Source organism: Saccopteryx leptura, chromosome 13, assembly GCF_036850995.1.
Source record: "Saccopteryx leptura isolate mSacLep1 chromosome 13, mSacLep1_pri_phased_curated, whole genome shotgun sequence".
Taxonomy (NCBI): Eukaryota; Metazoa; Chordata; class Mammalia; order Chiroptera; family Emballonuridae; genus Saccopteryx; species Saccopteryx leptura.
The window spans coordinates 7,260,497-7,282,378 of record NC_089515.1 but is presented as its reverse complement, the minus strand read 5'-3'; the positions used below and the strand labels follow the sequence as shown (position 1 = coordinate 7,282,378).

At 56.1% G+C, this 21,882-nt stretch overlaps 1 protein-coding gene across 18 annotated transcripts in view; it reads right to left on the bottom strand.

The window, feature by feature from the left end:
- CHST15 (carbohydrate sulfotransferase 15) overlaps window positions 1-21,882 on the bottom strand; it is a 79,210-nt gene that overhangs the window by 11,487 nt on the left and 45,841 nt on the right. For all 18 annotated transcript variants that reach the window (XM_066355040.1, XM_066355033.1, XM_066355041.1 and 15 more), the window contains 2 exons: window positions 17,111-17,257; window positions 13,201-13,357 (listed from right to left, as the gene is read on the bottom strand). In XM_066355040.1, coding sequence (XP_066211137.1) covers window positions 13,201-13,357; window positions 17,111-17,257 — 304 coding nt within the window. The remainder of the gene's footprint in view (window positions 1-13,200; window positions 13,358-17,110; window positions 17,258-21,882) is intronic.

Below are 21,882 nucleotides of genomic sequence, written 5' to 3'. Positions count from 1 at the left end.
GAGGGGCCCTTAGAGCTCAGAGGAGAGAGGGGCAAGGAACACGCCTGGGGGGAGAGGAGTCCCAGGGAAGGCGCGGTACAGATCACCTCACTGGGTCCTGCTCCCCGAGGGGATTTATCTGAGGTCTCTGGGGAGGATCCCAAGAGACTCATCAACTCTCCGGGTGTGTTTAAGGGCTATTCTCCGGCCCCCTCATTCATTCCCCTTCTCAGGGGGGTTCAGCCTACAGGACTAGCAACCTGCCAGGGGAAGAAAGGTCAGGAGAGGGTCCGAACCACACGGTCAGTGCACGAAAGGTCAGGGAGTCTAAACTGCTGACCAGCGACAATCCAGGGGAGGAAAGGTTGGGGGTGTCCAAACCGCGTGACCAGCAATGGGCTAGTGGAGGAAAGGCCACCCTGGGGACGAGGTCCTGGTTCCCCCAGTTTTGCCTGTTGGCTAGGCACCTGGGTCTTTCCGCCCCGGTGGCCTGGGCCCGGCCCATCATGCTGCTTCGTCCATGTCTGTCTAACTGCCGACACAGCGTTTTCAGACGGGAGCCGACAGCCCCACCCCGGCCGAACTTGACTCAGGCTCCTCTGTACCTGCTTCTCAGCTGGGCCTCAACATGCGGACTTCTGTCCATCTCTGCATCGCCCAATTTCAGCCAGAACCCTGCCCTCCACAGCTGACTTGGTCCCTCCTGCCCAGCGCCCCCAGTGGATGTCTGATCACCGGGACCTGCCTGCACAAAGAGTTCCATCAGGTTCCGCAGAAGGGATCTTTTTTTTTTTCCTTTGTATTTTTCTGAAGTGAGAAGCGGGGAGGCAGAGAGACAGACTCCTGCATGTGCCTGACCAGGATCCACTGACACGCCCACCAGGGAACGATGCTCTGTCCATCTAGGCCGTTGCTCCGTTGCAACCAGAGGCCATTCTAGTGCCTGAGGCGAAGGCCATGGAGCCATCCTCAGTGCCCGGGCCAACTTTGCTCCAATGGAGCCTTGGCTGCAGGAGGGGAAGAGAGAGACAGAGAGGAAGGAGAGGGGGAGGGGTAGAGAAGCAGGTGGGCGCTTCTCCTGTGTGCCCTGGCCGGGAATTTGAATCCGGAACCTCCACATGCCAGGCCGATGCTCTACCCCTGAGTCAACCGGCCAAGGCCGGAAGTGACCTTCACTTTAGGTTTCTTAAACATCCTTCCATAAATTTCCTGTGCAGACAGACTCAGGCACATGTCTGCATAGTTCATAATCTTTATAATACAGATGGATCTGATGGACTCAGACAGTGCATCTATCACCATGGACCTTTGCTGACCATGGGATTGCGGTCACCGTGGAGAAGCCAGTGTCCTGTAGCCTCATGTAGCATTATTCCATGATCTCCCAGTGGCTTTTGCTTTTCACAGAACTTCTAAGTTATAAGTTTCTCCAGCCTTTTTCTCCCTGTTTCTGGCTGCAGAGAGGGTGTAAGTCTTTATCCCTCTCCTCGTTTTCAATAATCCCCACTTTATTTGTCCTGCACCTTTTCAACACAAACCTCCACGGGACCCGCCCTCACCCTCTGCTGTGCCTGACACCCTACACACACACACACACACACACACACACACACACACACGCTGCAACGCACACACACACCCAACGCCCAGTGGCCACGGGGAAGCAGGGCGGGCTCAGACTGGCTCCACGGTATTACGATTCTCTTTCTCTCAGCGCCATGCTCAGCTGCCTCCACATCTCCAGCCCGGCTCCCTGCTTTCCGCTGAAGATGATTCCTCCGGTCTTACCGCTGTGTGACCCCATAGGTCCGGGGACGTTACACGTACGGTGCCAAGTATACCCCGCGCTTCCGCCATCCCCAGCCCAGGGCCGCACTTGCACCTGTGGAAACGGCAGTGCCCTTTCGCACGGGTCAGCTGCCAACGATCCTTCTCCAGCGCCCCTCACCGCCCGTGATGGTCACAGTAGGATACAAAGAGTCACTAACAATGTGGACACGGCTCCTTAGGGACCAGATCTCCTTCACCGCCAGCACTGGCCATGCGACAGCAATGGCCTGTGGCATGGCCATCGAGAATTCACCCACAGCCACTGCCTACGAATTGCCTGGAATCAGAACATTCTGGAAGGGGCCTGCTCAGTCCGGCTCAGCCCAGTCAAACGCTGCAGAAGGACTTGCTTCAAAACCAGTCATTAGTGATGTGCAGTGACTGGCGAGCAGATTTGCCCTGAGGTCATGCTCACCAGAGTACAGACTCTGGGTGACATTACATTCGCCTGTGACTGGCGCCCCCGACGCGAGCTGTGCCATTTTCCCTCTTTGAAAATAAGCCATCCATCCATTCTGGAACACCACCCTGTCCCTGCAGGTCAGCGTCGTTAGAATGAATTACAAGGCTGGGGGACGGATGCCAACATGAGACGTGCGTGGCCCTTACCGTGCAGTTCCGACGCGCGGGCCGAGGGGTGCCCTGCGGCGATGGGTCTGCCCGCTGCCCCCTGGCTCACACCTTCCCTACCAGTCCCATCCATATGGCTCAGCCCAAGACTCGACTGCCATAAAAAGTACCAGATGCCTTTGAAACTGTCATCAAAATCTGTATTTATAGGAAGGCCAAGCCCAGAGTTCTTACCAAGGACTCCCACACACCAAACTCCTTAGCAGAACAGGAATTCTGTCACATGAATGACCACCTAGGCACCCAAACACTTAAGCTTTCCATGGTGGGAATTTATTTTGTGGTAATAATTCTTGTAGACATTAGGCTCACAAATAAAACAAGAGCCCTGAACATAGAGTAACCTTGTGAAGAATCTGCTGAATCCGTACAATTCTTTAGAGATCAAGAAGTGATTTAGGGGGTGGGGAGACACTGGGACATGTCCCATGTTCCAACCAGGTAAGCCCAGCCATGGAATTGAACTAAGGACCCCAACTTCTGTGAGTCGGGTTTACAGCCATTTAGAACCAAACCAGAATGAGAAACAATGTCCCTGGATCTGACTACAGAATAGGCAGTGGGCTTTGGGGTGCCCTAAAGCCATGCACCTGCTGAGATGTGTTTCCACAAGGACAATTCCTTCACTCCCCACACTTTATAGGCAAACAGGAATTTCATTCACCCAAGCAGTGGCCACCCCTCCCACGTGCATTCCCCAAAAGCTACGATTCCCCAACCAAGAGCGGCAGATTCCCCAAAAGCTATGTCCAAGTCCCACCCCCTTGTCCTGTGAACAGGATCTTATTAGGAACCTTTTGCAGAGGCAATTATGGTCCAGGTCTTGATAGGAGGTTGTCCTGGATTTAGGGTGGGTCCTGACTCCAATGACCAGTGTTCTTATAAGAAGAGGAGGGGACACAGCCCCACACGGAGAAGACCATGTGACGACAGAGGCAGAGACTGGAGAGGTGCATCTGCAGACCAAGGGGCACCAAGGACGGCCGGAAGCCACCAGAACACACCCCCTCAGAGCCCCCAGCAGGAGTCGACCGGGCCAACACCTGGATTGGGGACTTCTGCCCTCCAGAACTGAGAGAGAACACATTTCTGTTGTCTTACACCACCAAGTTTATGGTAATTAGGTAATTAGGGATTTGAACCCCAAATTCCCAAGAAGATTGCAAAGTTCCTGTTAGCACCTCCCTCCCCCCCAATGCCCGGGAAGAGTCATCTGGGTGTGCAGAAAGACTGACCACACGGCCGCTTTCCCACAGAGGAACAAGAAGAAAAATAAATGTTGAAGCAGGGGAAAGAGGCCAACAGGGAAAATACCTACGGGTTTGGTGAACAGAAACTCCTACTAAATCATCACTGAACTGCAGGCACACTGATGAAAGCTCAGGATGCATTAATAGAGGTAAGGCCTTGAGAATGTGGGAGGATATCACTCTGCTCCACCCTGGCAAGTCAGAACCCCAAAGGATACCTGCCTGAGGTGCTGGGAGCCAAACAGTGAGAGGGAAATGCTTCTCCAGATGGAATAACAGCCTCAGCAGGAATGAGGCCTGCTTCAAAAGCTAAGAAGCTGTCCAGAGCCCGGAGCTCTGTCCCACACTCCTGAAGGACTGACCAGCCAATCGAACGTTCAGAAACAAAAACTAGTTTGATTCAAAGGAAAGTGTCTCCGCTGGGGCAGTCCATCATGAAGCAAATGGCCCCAGCAGCAAGAGCCCCTGAGGCTGGAGGCGGTGAGGGCCCCCGGGCAGAGCGACGGCCAGCTGACCCTGACACCCTGCCAACCCCAAGCTAGGGGGCTGCCAAACCCCCTCCTGCAGAATCACTTCATTTTCTTACTCTGAAACCATCCCAAACAGATGGGTGTTACATTTGGCCAGGACTGTTTCCAACAGCAATTCCAAATATAAGCCCAAATGCATTCCGGGCCTTCTGCGCTGTGGTTACTTCAGAAGGCAGCCGGGTGGCCCCGGGATCTGTGCCTGTGCTCACGGCTGCGGTCCCCAGCTCCCCTCCTGCACCCTGCAGGGTCCCGGGGCCCCGCAGGCAGGCCTGGAGGAGGGTGGGATTGGACACGCGTGTCAAGAGAGCTCCCCACCCTGGTGCTGCTGGGGAGGGGGCATGACTCTCCCCACAGAGGGGCAGCCACCAGTGAGTTTGAAGGCCCCACCATGTAAATCTGAACAGTAACCCCCAGGCCACCGCTGAACTCAATCAATGGCACTGACGGGCACGGCTCTGACATGAGCAGAGGCAGGTGTGCAGGTCGCCATGACTAAAGGGGCAGCATGACCCCACCGGCCCCGTTTCCAGGCCAGGCTCATGTGAGTGCTGCATACAGGCTCCCAGAATCCTGTTGGTGTCCCCGCCACCTGAGGTGGCTGCTCATAGTCACTGAGGGCTGTCCCTCTCCCAGCCCCGGACGAGGCACTACGAGCACGTCCTCTACGCACATGCACGACTCCACGAGCTACGCACTGATTGTCACCACCCGGGCTTAGGAGGAGACTGACATTTAGAGGGATTAAGAAGATTCCCTAAGTCAAGTGGCCCATGAGTCTTCGGGGCCGGGACTCAAACATACTCAGGTCTGCCTGAGCCCAAAGCCCACTTGATCCAACAGGACGTGGCCCTGGCTTCACAGCTGAGGGACAGAGTCAAATCAACAGCCGACCGGAGTGGGGTGTTCCGCCGTCTGAGCCCACGCTGTTCGGTTCGTGTTTGGTTTGACGTTTTCATTGTCCGAGGTGCAGGGTGATTTAGAAGCAGAAGTCAGTCCTGTCACAGAACTGCTTAATAAGTTACAGGAGGCTGAGAAGCAATTACAGTGTGTAACAGAGCAGCAAACAAACACGCAGGGTTAGCATGAGAAATTTCATTGACACGACAGGAAAAACAAACCTGTTCAGGGGACACGGGGCCGGCGGACTTCTAGAAAACCAGAGCGGCAGGTCGGCGTCCGGGCATCCACCATCATTTCAGGACTCACTGCGTGATCTCTAACCTTCACTGCTAACTGCAGTCACTCGGCCCCGAGCGATCGCATGCCTGTTCCCTGGCCTCCCCTCTCTCCACAGAGACTCTGCACGTTGTGGCTGCAACGTCACGAGTGTGGTGAAACCTCTCCCTGGGCTGGTCTCTCTTCCTTTCGTCATATTTTTCTTCCTACCACTTTAATATTAAGATATACTCCATACAGCATAAACTTCACCCTCTAATATGAACAAAAGTCAGCAGGACAACCACCACCAATGTCTCGTTCCAGAGCATCTTCCTCCCCCAAAAGGGGGGGGGGTGTTGGTCTTAAGCTGCTGGTTCCCGGAGGGGCTGACGTCAGAAGTCACTAAGAATCCCAAGCCCACAGGGCACACAAAACACAAGCCGCAGGGTAGGGTTCACGTCAGACAGGGCACGCTCGTGGTGGCCCTGAGCTGTGTGTCCCTCCCGGTGAGCGCTCCTTGAATGGGGCATCGCAGAGACCCAGGCTTTGAGGGAAGATGTGGGGCGATGCCAAAGTGACGGATGACTAGGAGCAGCTGACCGTTCCTGGGCAGGCGCGCCCCAGGCCATGCTGACCCCACGTCCCTGTGCTCCTCCGGGGCTGCCAGCCGCTTCTCAATGTCACCCATGTGAACAGAGACATTCCCCCAACCAGGAGCCCCTGGGAGGCAGGCACATGCTTGCCTTCCAGTTAACCTTCCCCCGATGACATCGCATGGTTCTCTGGCCACATGAATGTCACAACAGCTGTGATGACGCGTGAAGGGTCACAACAGCTGGATGGCCCCAAGGAGCCCCTCGTTATTCTCCATTTGCCGACATCCAGATCCACTCATCAATAACGTTCTGGAGTTCTGACACGCGCCATCAGTACTAATCATTGTATACACCGTTCCTACAAGGAGAAAAGGCCAGAGAATGAAGCCGGGCAGGAGGCTCTTTTGTCCCACTGATTCACACGCCGTGACCACCAGGGACAATGAAGTGGGGCTCCACAGACCAGCTCATGTGGAGGAAATGTCAAGTCACCTTACGCCATCCATGTGGGTGACACTGAGGAGGCTCCTGTTCTGCCAGGTATGGGTGTAAAATGTCCAAAGGGACGCAGAGCGTCCGGTTCGCTGGGGCCGTTTGGGGGTGGTTGTCTCCTCCCCTTGAGTGCGAGGGGAGGGCTGGGCACCCCTTTTTGTTCTATTCCACCCGCTCCTGGGTCCTTGGAAAGTGCCCGTGGAGTGAAAGGCAGCGCCTCTCGGAGACAATACCAAATGTCCCCTTTATCTACGAGCTGGGTGTGGCTCACAAGCTCTTCCACGTGACCCAGTGACCCTGACAGCAGGTGTCCACCATGAGAACGGGCAGGCGCCCGGGGGTCGGTGGCCACCCCTGGCTGAGGCAGCGGCACAGGTCAGCCGAGGTCCCTGGGCGAGGGCCTGCCCCACTGCAGAGCCACTGTCCCTGTACGTGACATGGGCAGCCCGTCACTGCCCAGTACTGTTGGGAGAGGGGGTCCCTGAACTCCACCTGGGGGTCCAGAGTCGGGCCGTCAGCCCACACATGTCCCCACACGGCCCCCATCGGAATGTCTGCAGACCCAGGAAAGACAGGCGTCTCCCGTGACCCTCACCACACAGAACCGCCCTCCACAAACGATCCTGTGAGGACGCTGAGGACGGCCAATGGCCTGTGAACACTTCCCAAAAAAACAAGCATGTTCAACACAGGAATTTTCGGCATGACGGTTCTTTTCCCACCAACAACAAGACGGGGTCCCTCACCAGGTGGCTGGTTCCACTGAACAGTCCTCACCGGCCGAGCTGGCCTGGCCACAGTCACCTCTCCCACCAGCTGCAAGGTCTGAGGCCAGCCCCTTGCCTGGGGGCGGCTCACCGTTCAGCCCATGAAAGTGACCACGTACCACTTGCAGGGCCCACAAAAAGGGGTGTCAGTGACACCCAGACTGGCAGCTGCGGGGAAGCAAAATGCCTCCATTCACCGGAAAATTAACAGGCAGCTTCGAGACACTGCGCTCCAGTCTTCCTCAAGCCCACTGCCTATGATTCGTAATCCCCCAAAGGCTCAGGAGAGAAAGGGTGGGTGGGTGAGTGTGGGGCGGGGGCGGGGGGTGGAAATGGATTTGTGGCTGTCGTCCTGACCTTCAGACCACAGCGGCCTTTTCGCCCACTCCCTCTGCGGCCCACGGGAAGCTCTCCTAATTCCCTGGTGAGATCGTTCATATTAATAATTGATCCACCAGGGCCGGGGAGAGCCCGCTTCCCAACCCTCGTGCAAATCTGTTAGAGAGCCGTGCTGCCCGATGCGGGGTGCCAGCACTCCCTCCCCCCGCCCCTCGACCTGGAGCTGCTCCCCCGGCTCTTTGCAGGTTTTCAGCACCGCTGAGCAGGAGGATTCTCCAGTGAGAGGTCAACAGCGATTCAGGAGCATCCACCCCCCTCTGCTCCCTGCAATGCATGCTGGTCGTTTCCCAGGGCGCCCATCTCGCCGTCTCTGATGGGGAAGTAAGGGAACGGGCTGAGTCCAGGCTGCGGCACCCACACAGACTGGGTCCTTCACTGCTTATGGACCTTTGCAGAAGTGGGGAGTCATCCTGTTGATGGCTCACAGTCCAGCCACCCCCCGGAAACTGTTTCTCTGAAAAGACCGGCCACACCCAAGGTCAAGTGTCCCAGGACAGACCACAGCTAACGGCCAGTGGGTGGGAGATGTCTCCCTGGCCCCACGAAGGGGCCGTCCCAGCCCCAGAGCTCACAGGGCTGTCCCACGTGTCCCCCGCCATCAGCCTCCCGCACACAAATCGCTGTCTCAGAACGTCCCCCCAGGATCCTGAGCCACGACAGGGGGGGAAAGCCTTAGCACCTCAGCCAGACTGACACGGGATCAAATCCCAGCCTGGTCACTTATTAACCAGGTGACCGTGGGCAGGCACCTTCCCCACGGAACCCGCCCGCCTCAGTGCTCTCACCTGCTTACAGAGCTCCAGGGAGGCGATGCCTAGAAAGAGCCTGGCACAGAGCCCGTCTGGAGCAGGTGCTCAGTCAGTGCGAGGTCACTTCCCTGAGCGCTGTCCCCACCCCAGCCAGACAAGCCCTCGGAGGGCAGGCGGGAGCACTCTACTCTCCAGGGTTTACACAGCACCTAGCACATCAAGGTGAGCCAAGAAGTGCTCGGTGTACTTATGGTTATGATTATTTGCACCTACAGGGACCTAGTGATAATAGCTAAGAATTCTGTAGCATTTTCCACTTGTCCTGCCATTTAATTCTCACAACTCTAGTGGTAGGGTCATTCCCACCCCCAGCCCCCCATTTCACCGATGTGAGGAAACGTGGCACAGAGAGGTTAAGTAATGTGTCTGAAGTCACACAGCCAGTGAGTGGCAGATCTGGGGTTCAGAACAGACCGTCTATCCCCCAAAGGCTGTGTCTCTATTGCCATGCTCCTGACTCACTCTCTGCTCACCACCCCCACAGCCCACCACCCACCCCCACAACCCCCACCACCCCCATAGCCTACTGCCCACCCCCACAGCCCACCCCGCAGATGGAGGGAAAGCCGGGAGCCCGGGGCTCTGGCTCATCAGTCTCTATCCGAATGACCCCAATGGAAGTGAATGCCTTCCATTAAGGGCCTCATTCCTTTCATTCCTAGTTTATCCTCGTAAAATGATTAATTATTTAACCAGCCCCTGGTCTGGTCACTGAAAATCCGTTTACATAAGCAGATGAGGAAAACCACGCCTTGGGCTCCCAGGCTCCAGGGCGTTTGGGTCAAAATCCAGTTCCCAGTCCTCACTGAGCTCCATTCTCCTTTGACTCATCACCGAAATATTGATACATGAAAAACAACACAGACCCCCCGCCCCGCCTTGGCAAGGCTGCCCGCAGAACTAAAACCCAAATACAGAGACAGTAAAGGCCCTAACAGATGGCGCATGACCACTTTCCAAATGTCCCCTCGATGGACATTGACGTCAGAGGGGTCAGCGCCTCCCAGCCACGGTTCACATTTCACAGGGGCAGGAACTGCCTGAGTTGAGTGAAACTCTATCAAGCATCTCATCAGCAAGAGGCCAATGTGAGGTGGCTTCTTTTAAATTCACTGGGCAGGTGAGCCCAGGAACGCACCCCTTGAGTTGTAAGTCATCGCTGTTTTTTACATGGAGGAACTTACAGGAATTCTTGGCTGGCCCGGGGCTGTAAGAACCATCCCATCCTCTGTTCACTATTCCTCTCTCTTCTACCCCCCCCCCCCCCCACCACCACCAAGATAAATAAGTAGGCTTAACGTTGACATCCTTCTCTGGAAACTTCCAAGGGACGGATTTGACTTTGTCTACAGGTCCAACATTTTCAAACCCTCTACCTGTTTGGTCAGTTATGGAAATAACGGGTCCGTGTGAAACTCAATCTAGAAATAAAAGCACGCGTGCGCGCACGCGTGCGCGCGCGCGCGCACACACACACACACACACACACACACACACACACACACCCTTTATCTCCAAGCCAATTTGTAAAAGGAAATGAACAATTTGGCCCAATCCCACGGGCAGCAGGCTAACCAAGGAACCTCCCTCTCGCAGAAGTGCAAGGTCAGGGATTGACTGACACGGCTAATGGCCCGGGACCCAATTAGACGATGGGAACTTGGGCTTCAGTGTTTGTTTCTTCAAGAGTGACCTAAACACGCGATATTTATCATCCTTGCTGCTGGCTGGGATGGGATACGGGCCAGCCACTTCAGAGAGACCATGAGTCACGAGTTTCTAAAAAGAAGAAATTCCTATCGTTAATGTATCTTTATAAATGTTTAAAAAGCAACGGAACGGCTGCTGCTGTCAACTAACCCCCAGGGAGACTGCCTGTGGACACGTCCTCTGCGGTGCCCCGTGGAGGCCGGCTGCGACGTCCACCTGGCACCACCCTGGCCAATCCTGTCTCCTACTGGCTACCAGGACCCCGTTCCTGAAGGACCAGAGCATGGAGCAGACAGGGCAGGTGTGGCAGGCAACTTCCAGGATGGTCCCCGGGATCCCCCTTCCCGGATATTACGCCCTATAATCTCCTCCCCTTGAGTGTGGCCAGGATCTCATGACTTGCTTCTAACCAACAGAACATGGCAAAGGTGGTCGGCTGCCACTCTTCTGACCAGACTACAAGACATGGAAACTTCTGACTTAGTAACAGACATGTTGGTGAGGCCACAACAAAATACTGAGGGCACACTCTAGTCGATGGCCAGCAGAGAACAGAGGCCCTCCTTCAAACAGCTCTTGGCGAGCTGAATCATGCCAATCACCATGTAAGTGGGAAGCAGACCCTTCCCCTGTCCACCTTTTGGATGAGAACCAGCCCTGGTGACACCCTCCTAGCAGCCGTGGGAGTGATGGGATGTTGAAGCAGAAGGGCCCAGGAGAGCTGGCCCAGGTCCTGACCCTCAGAAACTGTTCTTTTAAAGGCACTACATTTTTGGGATGTTTGTTACGCAGCTGTAGATGACTAATACATCAGGCAGCCCCCAAACTGGGTCAACTTCCCGATGTCAGATGCCACCACGAAGCCTCCCTTCTCCTCGGCACCATTTCACCTCACTCCCTGAAACGCGCCGGCTTCCAGAGGGCGGGCGCCGGGACACCTCCATCATTCACCACCGAGTGTTTGCTCAGCAACAAGCACGGTGCCCAACGTGGGGTGGGGGATCCATAAACATTTCAACCGATGAAATATTTCTATTAAGACTGAGACCAGGACCGGGGAGGCAAGCAACCTGCACTTTTAGTTCCTAGTATAAACAGAGTATTTGTTCTTTACAGAAAGAGAGAGAGAGAGAGAGAGAGAGAGAGAGCGCGCACGGTGGCTACCTGTGACAGCCGTCTTATGACCCATGAGCCTCCTTACAGAAGACAGACGGGGCTGGGGTCCGAGAGGTGAGCTGGGCAGGTGCCACCCTGACTTAGTTGCCTGGACCCAGGCAGCAGAACTGCCCTCCACGTTCCAAGGCTCACCTGGACGGGGCTCGGGTCTCAGGGGCAGAGTCAGAACTGCAGGAAGATGGACACTCAGGGGGGGCGGCTCCATTCTCAGAAGCTCAGCCTTCACCCGTGCTCTCTGCTCTCCCGTGCAGGACGCGTCCTCCCTTGCCCACCTCCCTTCTTTGTTTAATTGACAAACCCTTCCTCGTCCTTCAAAACCCTGCCTGGCCTCAGCTCCCCCAGAGCAGCCTGCCGGGGGGGGGGGCCCAGGAGGTCTCTCCCCCACTCCGTGCTACACCTCGTCCTCCCTCCGCTCTTGCCAAAGCTGCAGCCCATCGGGACCATGACCAGGCCTGTCTCCCTGACCAGCCGTGAGCCCCCGCCGCCCCGGGGCCGACAGCGGGGCTGGCGCCCACCTCTCTGTGCCCAGGGAGCAACAAAAGGCCACAATTCCCAGCCCCGGTGTTAAGACAGAGTGTGGGCTTCCTTGGAATGAGGAACAGGGGAGATGGGGCAGGAAGACGTGAGAGAATGTTCTAGCCCTGCGGACTGCAGCCAGGGTGTGGTCTAGGGGCGGGGCGCAGAGCAGCTGTGAAAACACCCCCGTGGGCCGCGGGGGTGGGCTGGGGCGTTGGTCAGTATAGTCACCAAGCCTCTCCTTTCAAGGTGCCTAAGGACTGTGTCCACCCGAGGGGCCCACTGGTTTGAGCCACCTGTTCTCGACCGAGGGGGACTAGCCCTCTCCATAAGCAGACAGCCAAACTCTTGCCTCCAAACTGTGGGAACTGGCAGGTAGGACAGGGGAGGGGCTCCGCAGTCAGGGCTGCCTCGCAGTCGGAGAGGACGGTCCCCGAGGCCAGAGGACGCACTCTGCACAGAGGCAAAGGAAGCCGCTGAAGGCAGGGGGACGGCCCTGTGGCGTGACACCAGGGGGACCGCGGGACAGAGACCGAGCAGGCCCGTCAGCTCTCCTCTGACCAGATCGCACGGACAGCAGCAGGGCCGTGGCGAGAAGGGACAGATTTGGTGGCGGTAGTGCCCAGGGCAGGACTTTAAGGCATGTCCTTCTGGGGGCAATAATGTGAAACTTAAGAAAAAAGACGTAAGACTATCTTCACATACCCTACACTCATCTGCCTCAGTAAGCAGTCTGGAAGAAAATACACCAAAATACAGATAACAGGTGTCTGGGCGGGAGAGTGGCGGTGTTTTCTAAAATTTCCACGACGCACGTCTTCCTGCTGTCATTGGCAAGGACACGGACGGGGTCAGGAATGTGCACCACCCTTGGAAGCTTGGCCTCATCCACACTGGGGGACCCCTGCTCTTTCTGACACAGCAGCTCTGCCCGCCATTTCCCTTCCCTTCCGCCTCTCAAGGAAGGCTGGAGCCTGCACGCCCATAGCCACAGGGGAGACAAGGAATTCCAGGAGTTAAACCCGAAGATTCCAAGGGCCTTGTTCATGTCCTGACAACGCCCGCCGGAGAAGCCGTGGGTCCCACGTCCCTGAGTCAAACCAGCCAGAGGCTAAAGCCCAGAGACCAGGGTCAGAACGGCCAGGAAAGCAGTCCACCATCTGTTTAGACACAGCAAAGATTGCCCAACAATAATATTTACATAAGAAATAGCACTAACACTGCGAGTTAAGCTTGCTTCCTTTTTGGAAAAACAAAACAAAGAAGGCACAATCTTGTTCGTGATGAGAAGGCAGACTGTTCTTTAAAACTGCCTCTTCCTCCCCTCCCCGCCCCCACACCACATCTAAACCACTCACCTCTCCACGGGGTCCCTGAGCATGACGATCAGCTTGGCATCGGGCTGGAAGGCGTGGATGAAGTCCTGCGTCAGGAACGGTGGCTCGCCGTCCGTGCTGTTGTCGTAGAAGAAGGTCCAGGCGTTGTTGTCCCACATGGTGGAGGCGCTGGCCTCCCCTGGGAACGGAAGGCACGGCAGATGAGCAGTGCCCAGTAAGTGACGGGCCAGGAGCCAAACCTGGCTCTGATGCCGTCCCCTCAAACAGCCCCAAGGGCGCGAGCCGGTCCCCCATGCGGGCAGACTGGTCTCTAGACAGCGGAGGCTGAGACCGCCCTCTGCCACAGGGACATCCCCCGCCCACCAAGGACCTTGGTCTGGAAATCAAGGATGAGCCAGGTAACACCGGGCATGCCTTTCCCAGCTCCTCTCTCTGGAACGGGCCAGAAAACCTCCACCAGCATGTGCACGTGGCCTCCCGATGCCACGATAGTTAACGTTGCTCAGGGCAAAGAGTTCTGTGGCGTTTTAAGGGCCCACTGAGAAGGTACAAGATGGTTTTCTTCAAAAAAAAAAAAAAAAGCATCAGGAATAGAGGAGCCATTGGGGAAACTGATCCTCGCGAGAACACTGGAAACAATCTGTATCAATCCTGCTGCGCAGTCACAGCAGCGACTTCCAGGCACAAATGAGAGGAAGGCTTTGCCGGAGGGGGCCCAGGACCTCAGTCTCAGGCTCCGTGCCCGCCATGCCCGCCCACCCACCCAACTGCCCCTCACACGGCCACGTCCACTCAGTCCCGCTGGGGGAGCAGGACCAGGGTGCTCGCCCTGTCTATCGTGGTCCGCATGAAAGGAGGGTGAAAATGTCCAATGTTCTAGGACAGGGGTGAGGCCGAGACACCTTTCTCCCTCAGAAAACTGAACCAATTCTCTGATTATTATTTTTTTTTAGGACAGTCTTCAGAGTTTTAGAAAAAAAGGCAAGTCAACCAATCAGGTATACACTCCATTTCCTGACATCGTACGTGGGACTCTATGATACGGCTCAAAGTCACTTATGCAGGAACAAGCCGGAGCCCAACCAAAGACGCCGTCTCTTTGATCAGGGATGAGCGCAGAACAACATGCGGGGGGGGGGGGGCGCCCATCGGTGCTTTTGGGGGTGCAATCATGTCCAGGGGAGATTTCAGCTCGGTCTTGCTTTCCTTTTATTTTTTTTAAAGCAATAATGCCATAGAATTCAGAAAAGACAAGTCAATCAGAAGTCCTTTGAAAATTCTACTCACAGTGAATAAGGGACTATTAGGACAAGGCAAGTATCTTTAAAACTTGCTTGGCACAAATTCTGCCATCTCTCAGAAATGAACTGGCTCTCCAACCAGAGAAGCATTAGTTTATCCACCTGTCCATCTATCCATCCATCCTTCATCCATCCATCCTTCATCCATCCATCCATCCAGAAAGCATTCATCTGGTCTCTACTATATGCCTGGCATTGGGGATAGATCAGGGAAACAAGACAGATACTCCCCTCCTCTCTCAGACAGTACAATCTGGAGAAAGACCATCAATTCAATGACCAATCAGAGTCGTCCCCCCCTCATGTGCACCTGGACCGGGCAGAACAGGGGCCACGAGAGGAGAGGCAGGCACTTTTCAACATGTCTAGAGCCCCAGCTCCAAAGGACCTGGCCACTCGAGTCCTCTGTGACCCCAGCTGTTAGCCAGACCACTGAGGAAGGCCCTCTCTATGTGAAGTATGGGCTAAGATGAAGAAAAGGCCCTGATGAGTCTACCAAGGAGATAACAGGAGGGAGCCAGGGCAGAGCTGAATCACATTGCAGGACTGGGAGGAGCCCAGAACTGATTTGATCCAACAAACCCATTTTCTAGATGTGCAGACTGAGGTCAGGACCACGAAGACTGACTTGGAAGGTTGCACAGAGCAAGCAGGCTGGTGGCACGAGCAGGGCTAGATGCCAGCTCTCTACTACCGTAAGACTCACCACACTCTGCTTTGGGTAAGTATCAGAGCAGCATGCGTGACCAGGGGAGGTGCAATGAATAGAGCATCAGTCTGGGACACTGAGGGCCCAGGTTTGAAACCCCGAGGTCGCTGGCTTGAGTGTGGGTTCACCAGCTTGAGCATGGGATCATAGACATGACCCCATAGTCACTGGCTTGAGCCTAAAGGTCGCTGACTTGAGTGTGGGTTCATAGACCTGACCCCATGGTCACTGGCTTGAGCCCAAATGTATCTGGCTTGAAGCCCAAGGTCACTGGTTTGAGCCTACTGTCACTGGCTTGAGCAAGGGGTCACTTCATCTGCTGTAGCCCCCCCCCCCCCAAGGCACATATGAGAAAGTAATCAATGAACAACTAAGGTGCTGCAACTATGAGTTGATGCTTCTCATCTCTCCCCCTTCCTGCCTATCTGTGGGTCTCTCTCTCTTGCTAAAAAAATAAAATCAGAGCAGCATATTTGTTCTTTATTCTTCCTTTTTAAATCTAGAAGTAAATAAAATTAGGAAACCAAACTAAGGCCTTCCATTTTCATTCATTATCTTAGTCTCCATTTCCTGGCCCTCTAATGCATTTTTTTGGCTTTCATAAGAACATGAGATTTTCCAGAGGCATATGGGGTGGAAATCACAGCCAAATATTAATTAGACTTATGGTTTAATTGGACCAAGACTATAAAAATATAGCTAGTAGCCAATTCACACTGCAGGGGAGAGGGGTATGATCTCGTATGGCCCCCAGGACTTGGTTATTAGCTAAAATAAAAATTATCTTATTTTTTTTAAATCAGAGCTTAGGTACCTTGGACAAGAGAGTCATATGAGCCATCTTTCAAATAGTCAATTACAATTCCTCCTAGTTGCCAACAGATTTACTGAATTTATAATAGATTTTGAGAAATTTTTTTTTAATTGGTTACCTCCCAATTTAAGCAAAATATGTGATTATATTTCCCTCTTTCATGATATCAATGGGGTTAAATGCCTTCGCCTGTGCTGAACCCCATACAAGGAGCCAACAGACACATTTCTAATAAAACATGCTTGTGAGTTAAAGAAATGATCATCAGTCCGCCTCATTTTGAATGTCTAAAGGCATGAGGCTGACTGGGCTGGGCTTTCGTAACAGGTCGCAAGGGTGAGTGAAAGGTGCCCGTTTCCTGGGAGGCTGCCCTGTCTTCCGGGGGCCCAGCAGCTGGGATTCCAAAAGCCCACTAACTGGTTAATTGCATTTACGAGCTGCCCCCATCCAAACTTAGGTTGGTTTATCATTTCAAGAAGCCAAAAATGTGTGCTTAATTAAAATCAAAACAAAGAAATGGCAACTTAAAAAAAAAAAAGTCATTTCTGGTGCACTTGAGTCTCCATAGAACTAGAAAGTCCACTATCATTTCGGCTTTATAGAAAACCAGGCAAGGCCCTGGCCAGTTGGCTCAGTGGTAGAGCATCGGCCCCGGCATGTGGAAGTCCCAGGTTTGATTCCCGGCCAGGGCACACAGGAGAAACACCCATCTGCTTCTCCACCCCTCCCCCTCTCCTTCCTTTCTCTCTGTCTCTCTCTTCCCCACCTGCAGCCAAGGCTCCACTGGAGCAAAGTTGGCCTGGGCGCTAAGGATGGCTCCATGGCCTCTGCCTCAGGTGCTAGAATGTCTCTGGCCACAACAGAGCAACGGCCCCAGATGGGCAGAGCATCGCCCCCTGGTGGGCATGCTGGGTGGATCCTGGTCGGGCGCATGCGGGAGTCTGTCTGCCTCCCCACTTCTTATTTCAGAAAAAAAAAAAAAGAAAGAAACCAGGCAGTGATGTGAAGGTGTGACGGCCAGGTGGGCAGTGCAGGTAGCGCCAAGCTGGGCCTGGCCCAGGGCAGGGGCGGGGCAGCCCCGCGGCACCACGTGGGAGCCGTGCCTACCGATGATGATTCTGTTCAGCCTGCTGGGCTCCTGTGCAGAGCTGGCCTGCAGTCCTTGGTGGATCTGGTGCGCGGCCAGGTCGAAGAGGTCCAGGTAGTCCTCCACGGGGTAGCGGTCCCGCAGCCCATCTCTCAGGCGGACGATTCCTATGGGAACAGAGAAGCAGGGAGCCACTGAGGACCAATCGCCACTGCTGGGCTGCTGGCCTCCTGGGGAGTGACGGAAAGGCCCCAGGACCAGCTGCCGCAGCCAAGGCTCGGCCCAATAAGCTGCTGAAGTGGGGCAGCGGGCAGACGGGCAGCATCAAACCGGATGCCCTCTTCTAACCCGTTTGCCTCAAGGGGCGACGCGCACCACCATTAAGCAGCACGGTGGCAACTAAAAGGGTGTCACAGCTCTTCAAGAACTGTAAACACTACAAGCGTGTCTGCTTGGAGGGCCGGAGAGCTTGGGGCTGGTTAACACCAGCACCGGGTGAGGCCCTGACCTCTGTGGGCAGAAAAGCATCCGTGCCACAAAGCAGACACCAAAGAGAAAAGAGCGGCTCCACCTGAGGCTCCAGCTACTGTCCCGTCAGATCAAGCAGTCTGTCTGTCTGTCCAAATAACAAGGAGTCCGGATGGCCCCCAGACGGACATTCAGGGTGAACTCAGTAGTTACTCTGGGATGGGCCACATGCAGCCTCAGTTTGCCTCTTGCAAGAGTCTTCACCACCCGCTGCCCCAAACCACGGATACCATGGTAACCGGGAGTGGAAAGGGGACGCAAACGGGCAAGACCAGAGGTTCAGGGTGACCTGGGATAGCGGGTTCCAGAGAAACGGCCCTGGGCCACCCCCTCCCTGGCAGAGTGACCTGGGATAGCGGGTTCCAGAGAAACGGCCCTGGGCCCCCCCCTCCCTGGCAGAGTGACCTGGGATAGCGGGTTCCAGAGAAACGGCCCCGGGCTCCCCCCTCCCTCGCAGGGGGAACCGGGATTTTTCATTAGGAAAAGGGAGAACGGTGGGTGGGGGGGCGCATCCCAAACGGGCACGAACGTGAAACCCCGTCTCCCACGGCTGCTGCGGCGAAAGCCCAAAAAGACACGCGGGTACTCTGGTCGGCTCCGGGAGGGACATCAAAAGGAGGAAGTCGGACGCTCGTCAGGAAACGCATTAAGCGTTGGCCTCAACTTGGGTTCCACTAAGGAAAGCTTTTAAGGTTCCCTTCTCAGCAACCTGGGCCTGTCCAGGGAACACGCCCTGCGGCCCGCCCTGACTTTGGCATTTGCCGTCCCTGAGCACCACTGACCAAATGTCTCCTGGCAGAGGAAAAGGTTAAGGAGAGGAAACAGTGACCCAAGAGCCACAGGGCGGCCCAGCGGGCTGGAGCAGAAACCAGCCTGCAGGGGGGATGGGCTGTGCCCACAGCCCCGTGAGAAAGAGGGGTACCGTGAGCAGTCACCAAGAATTATCTACATGTGGTTTCCATTCCAACCCCATGAGACAGACGGGGCAGGTGTGAGAACACAAAGCCTGGTTTCAATGACATACTAGCGGGCCCTCGGCTGCGCCAGCAGAAATCCGGCCCCGGCCCATGTGTCAGCCTTTCTCCCGTCTCCTCCCCGTGCAGAAGCCCCAGGAGGACAGCTACGGAGCTGGGAGGGGACAGCCCCAGCAAATGTCCACCCGGCACCTGGCACCTCGGCCTTTGAGGACAAGACGGGCTGCTGGTTCTGCACTCTTCCTCTCACCCTGTGCACAGCTGGCACTCAATCAGTGTCCTCTGGGTGGCTGGGAGCAGGGGTCCAGCCCATCGGGTATTTGCCTGGGATCTTCGACAGACGAATGATCTAGTTTCTGCTTCTCTGCAGGTTTCCTCACCTCCCCTGCCCCAGAGCCCAGCACGGCGCCTAGCCCAGAGCCCGCTCTCTTGTTCCCACCGAACCCTAGTGACCTCAGTGAGCGGAAGACACTGACCCCCCCACCTGACCTCAGTGACCTCAGTGAGCAGAAGGGCCTGACCCCCACCTGACCTCAGTGACCTCAGTGAGCAGAAGGCACTGACCCCCCCACCTGATCCTGATGACCTCAGTGAGCAGAAGGCACTGACCCCCCACCTGACCTCAGTGACCTCAGTGAGCAGAAGGCACTGACCCCCCACTTGACCTCAGTGACCTCAGTGAGCAGAAGGCACTGACCCCCCACCTGATCCTGATGACCTCAGTGAGCAGAAGGCACTGACCCCCCCACCTGATCCTGATGACCTCAGTGAGCAGAAGGCACTGACCCCCCCACCTGACCTCAGTGACCTCAGTTAGCAGAAGGCACTGACCCCCCACCTGATCCTGATGACCTCAGTGAGCAGAAGGCACTGACCCCCCACCTGACCTCAGTGACCTCAGTGAGCAGAAGGCACTGACCCCCCCACCTGACCTCAGTGACCTCAGTGAGCAGAAGAAACTGACCCCCCACCTGATCCTGATGACCTCAGTGAGCAGAAGGCACTGACCCCCCACCTGACCTCAGTGACCTCAGTGAGCAGAAGGCACTGACCCCCCACCTGACCTCAGTGACCTCAGTGAGCAGAAGGCACTGACCCCCCCACCTGACCTCAGTGACCTCAGTGAGCAGAAGGCACTGACCCCCCCACCTGACCTCAGTGACCTCAGTGAGCAGAAGGCACTGACCCCCACCTGATCCTGATGACCTCAGTGAGCAGAAGGCACTGACCCCCACCTGACCTCAGTGACCTCAGTGAGCAGAAGGCACTGACCCCCACCTGATCCTGATGACCTCAGTGAGCAGAAGGGCCTGACCCCCACCTGACCTCAGTGACCTCAGTGAGCAGAAGGCACTGACCCCCACCTGATCCTGATGACCTCAGTGAGCAGAAGGCACTGACCCCCACCTGACCTCAGTGACCTCAGTGAGCGGAAGACACTGACCCCCCACCTGATCCTGATGACCTCAGTGAGCAGAAGGCACTGACCCCCCACCTGACCTCAGTGACCTCAGTGAGCAGAAGGCACTGACCCCCCACCTGATCCTGATGACCTCAGTGAGCAGAAGACACTGACCCCCCACCTGACCTCAGTGACCTCAGTGAGCAGAAGGCACTGACCCCCCCACCTGACCTCAGTGACCTCAGTGAGCAGAAGGCACTGACCCCCCCACCTGACCTCAGTGACCTCAGTGAGCAGAAGGCACTGACCCCCCACCTGACCTCAGTGACCTCAGTGAGCAGAAGGCACTGACCCCCCCACCTGACCTCAGTGACCTCAGTGAGCAGAAGGCACTGACCCCCCCCACCTGACCTCAGTGACCTCAGTGAGCAGAAGGCACTGACCCCCCACCTGACCTCAGTGACCTCAGTGAGCAGAAGACACTGACCCCCCACCTGACCTCAGTGACCTCAGTGAGCAGAAGGCACTGACCCCCCCACCTGACCTCAGTGACCTCAGTGAGCAGAAGGCACTGACCCCCCCACCTGACCTCAGTGACCTCAGTGAGCAGAAGGCACTGACCCCCCACCTGACCTCAGTGACCTCAGTGAGCAGAAGGCACTGACCCCCCACCTGATCCTGATGACCTCAGTGAGCAGAAGGCACTGACCCCCCACCTGACCTCAGTGACCTCAGTGAGCAGAAGGCACTGACCCCCCCACCTGACCTCAGTGACCTCAGTGAGCAGAAGGCACTGACCCCCCACTTGACCTCAGTGACCTCAGTGAGCAGAAGGCACTGACCCCCCCACCTGATCCTGATGACCTCAGTGAGCAGAAGGCACTGACCCCCCACCTGATCCTGATGACCTCAGTGAGCAGAAGGCACTGACCCCCCCACCTGACCTCAGTGACCTCAGTGAGCAGAAGGCACTGACCCCCACCTGACCTCAGTGACCTCAGTGAGCAGAAGGCACTGACCCCCCCACCTGACCTCAGTGACCTCAGTGAGCAGAAGGCACTGACCCCCCACCTGACCTCAGTGACCTCAGTGAGCAGAAGGCACTGACCCCCCCCACCTGATCCTGATGACCTCAGTGAGCAGAAGGCACTGAGCGCCCCCACCTGATCCTGATGACCTCAGTGAGCAGAAGGCACTGACCCCCCACCTGATCCTGATGACCTCAGTGAGCAGAAGGCACTGACCCCCCACCTGATCCTGATGACCTCAGTGAGCAGAAGGCACTGAGCGCCCCCACCTGATCCTGATGACCTCAGTGAGCAGAAGGCACTGAGCGCCCCCACCTGATCCTGATGACCTCAGTGAGCAGAAGGCACTGAGCGCCCCCACCTGATCCTGATGACCTCAGTGAGCAGAAGGCACTGACCCCCCACCTGATCCTGATGACCTCAGTGAGCAGAAGGCACTGACCCCCCACCTGACCTCAGTGACCTCAGTGAGCAGAAGGCACTGACCCCCCACCTGATCCTGATGACCTCAGTGAGCAGAAGGCACTGATCCCCACCTGATCCTGATGACCTCAGTGAGCAGAAGGCACTGACCCCCCACCTGACCTCAGTGACCTCAGTGAGCAGAAGGCACTGACCCCCACCTGACCTCAGTGACCTCAGTGAGCAGAAGGCACTGACCCCCCACCTGATCCTGATGACCTCAGTGAGCAGAAGGCACTGACCCCCCCACTTGACCTCAGTGACCTCAGTGAGCAGAAGGCACTGACCCCCCACCTGATCCTGATGACCTCAGTGAGCAGAAGGCACTGACCCCCCACCTGACCTCAGTGACCTCAGTGAGCAGAAGGCACTGACCCCCCACCTGACCTCAGTGACCT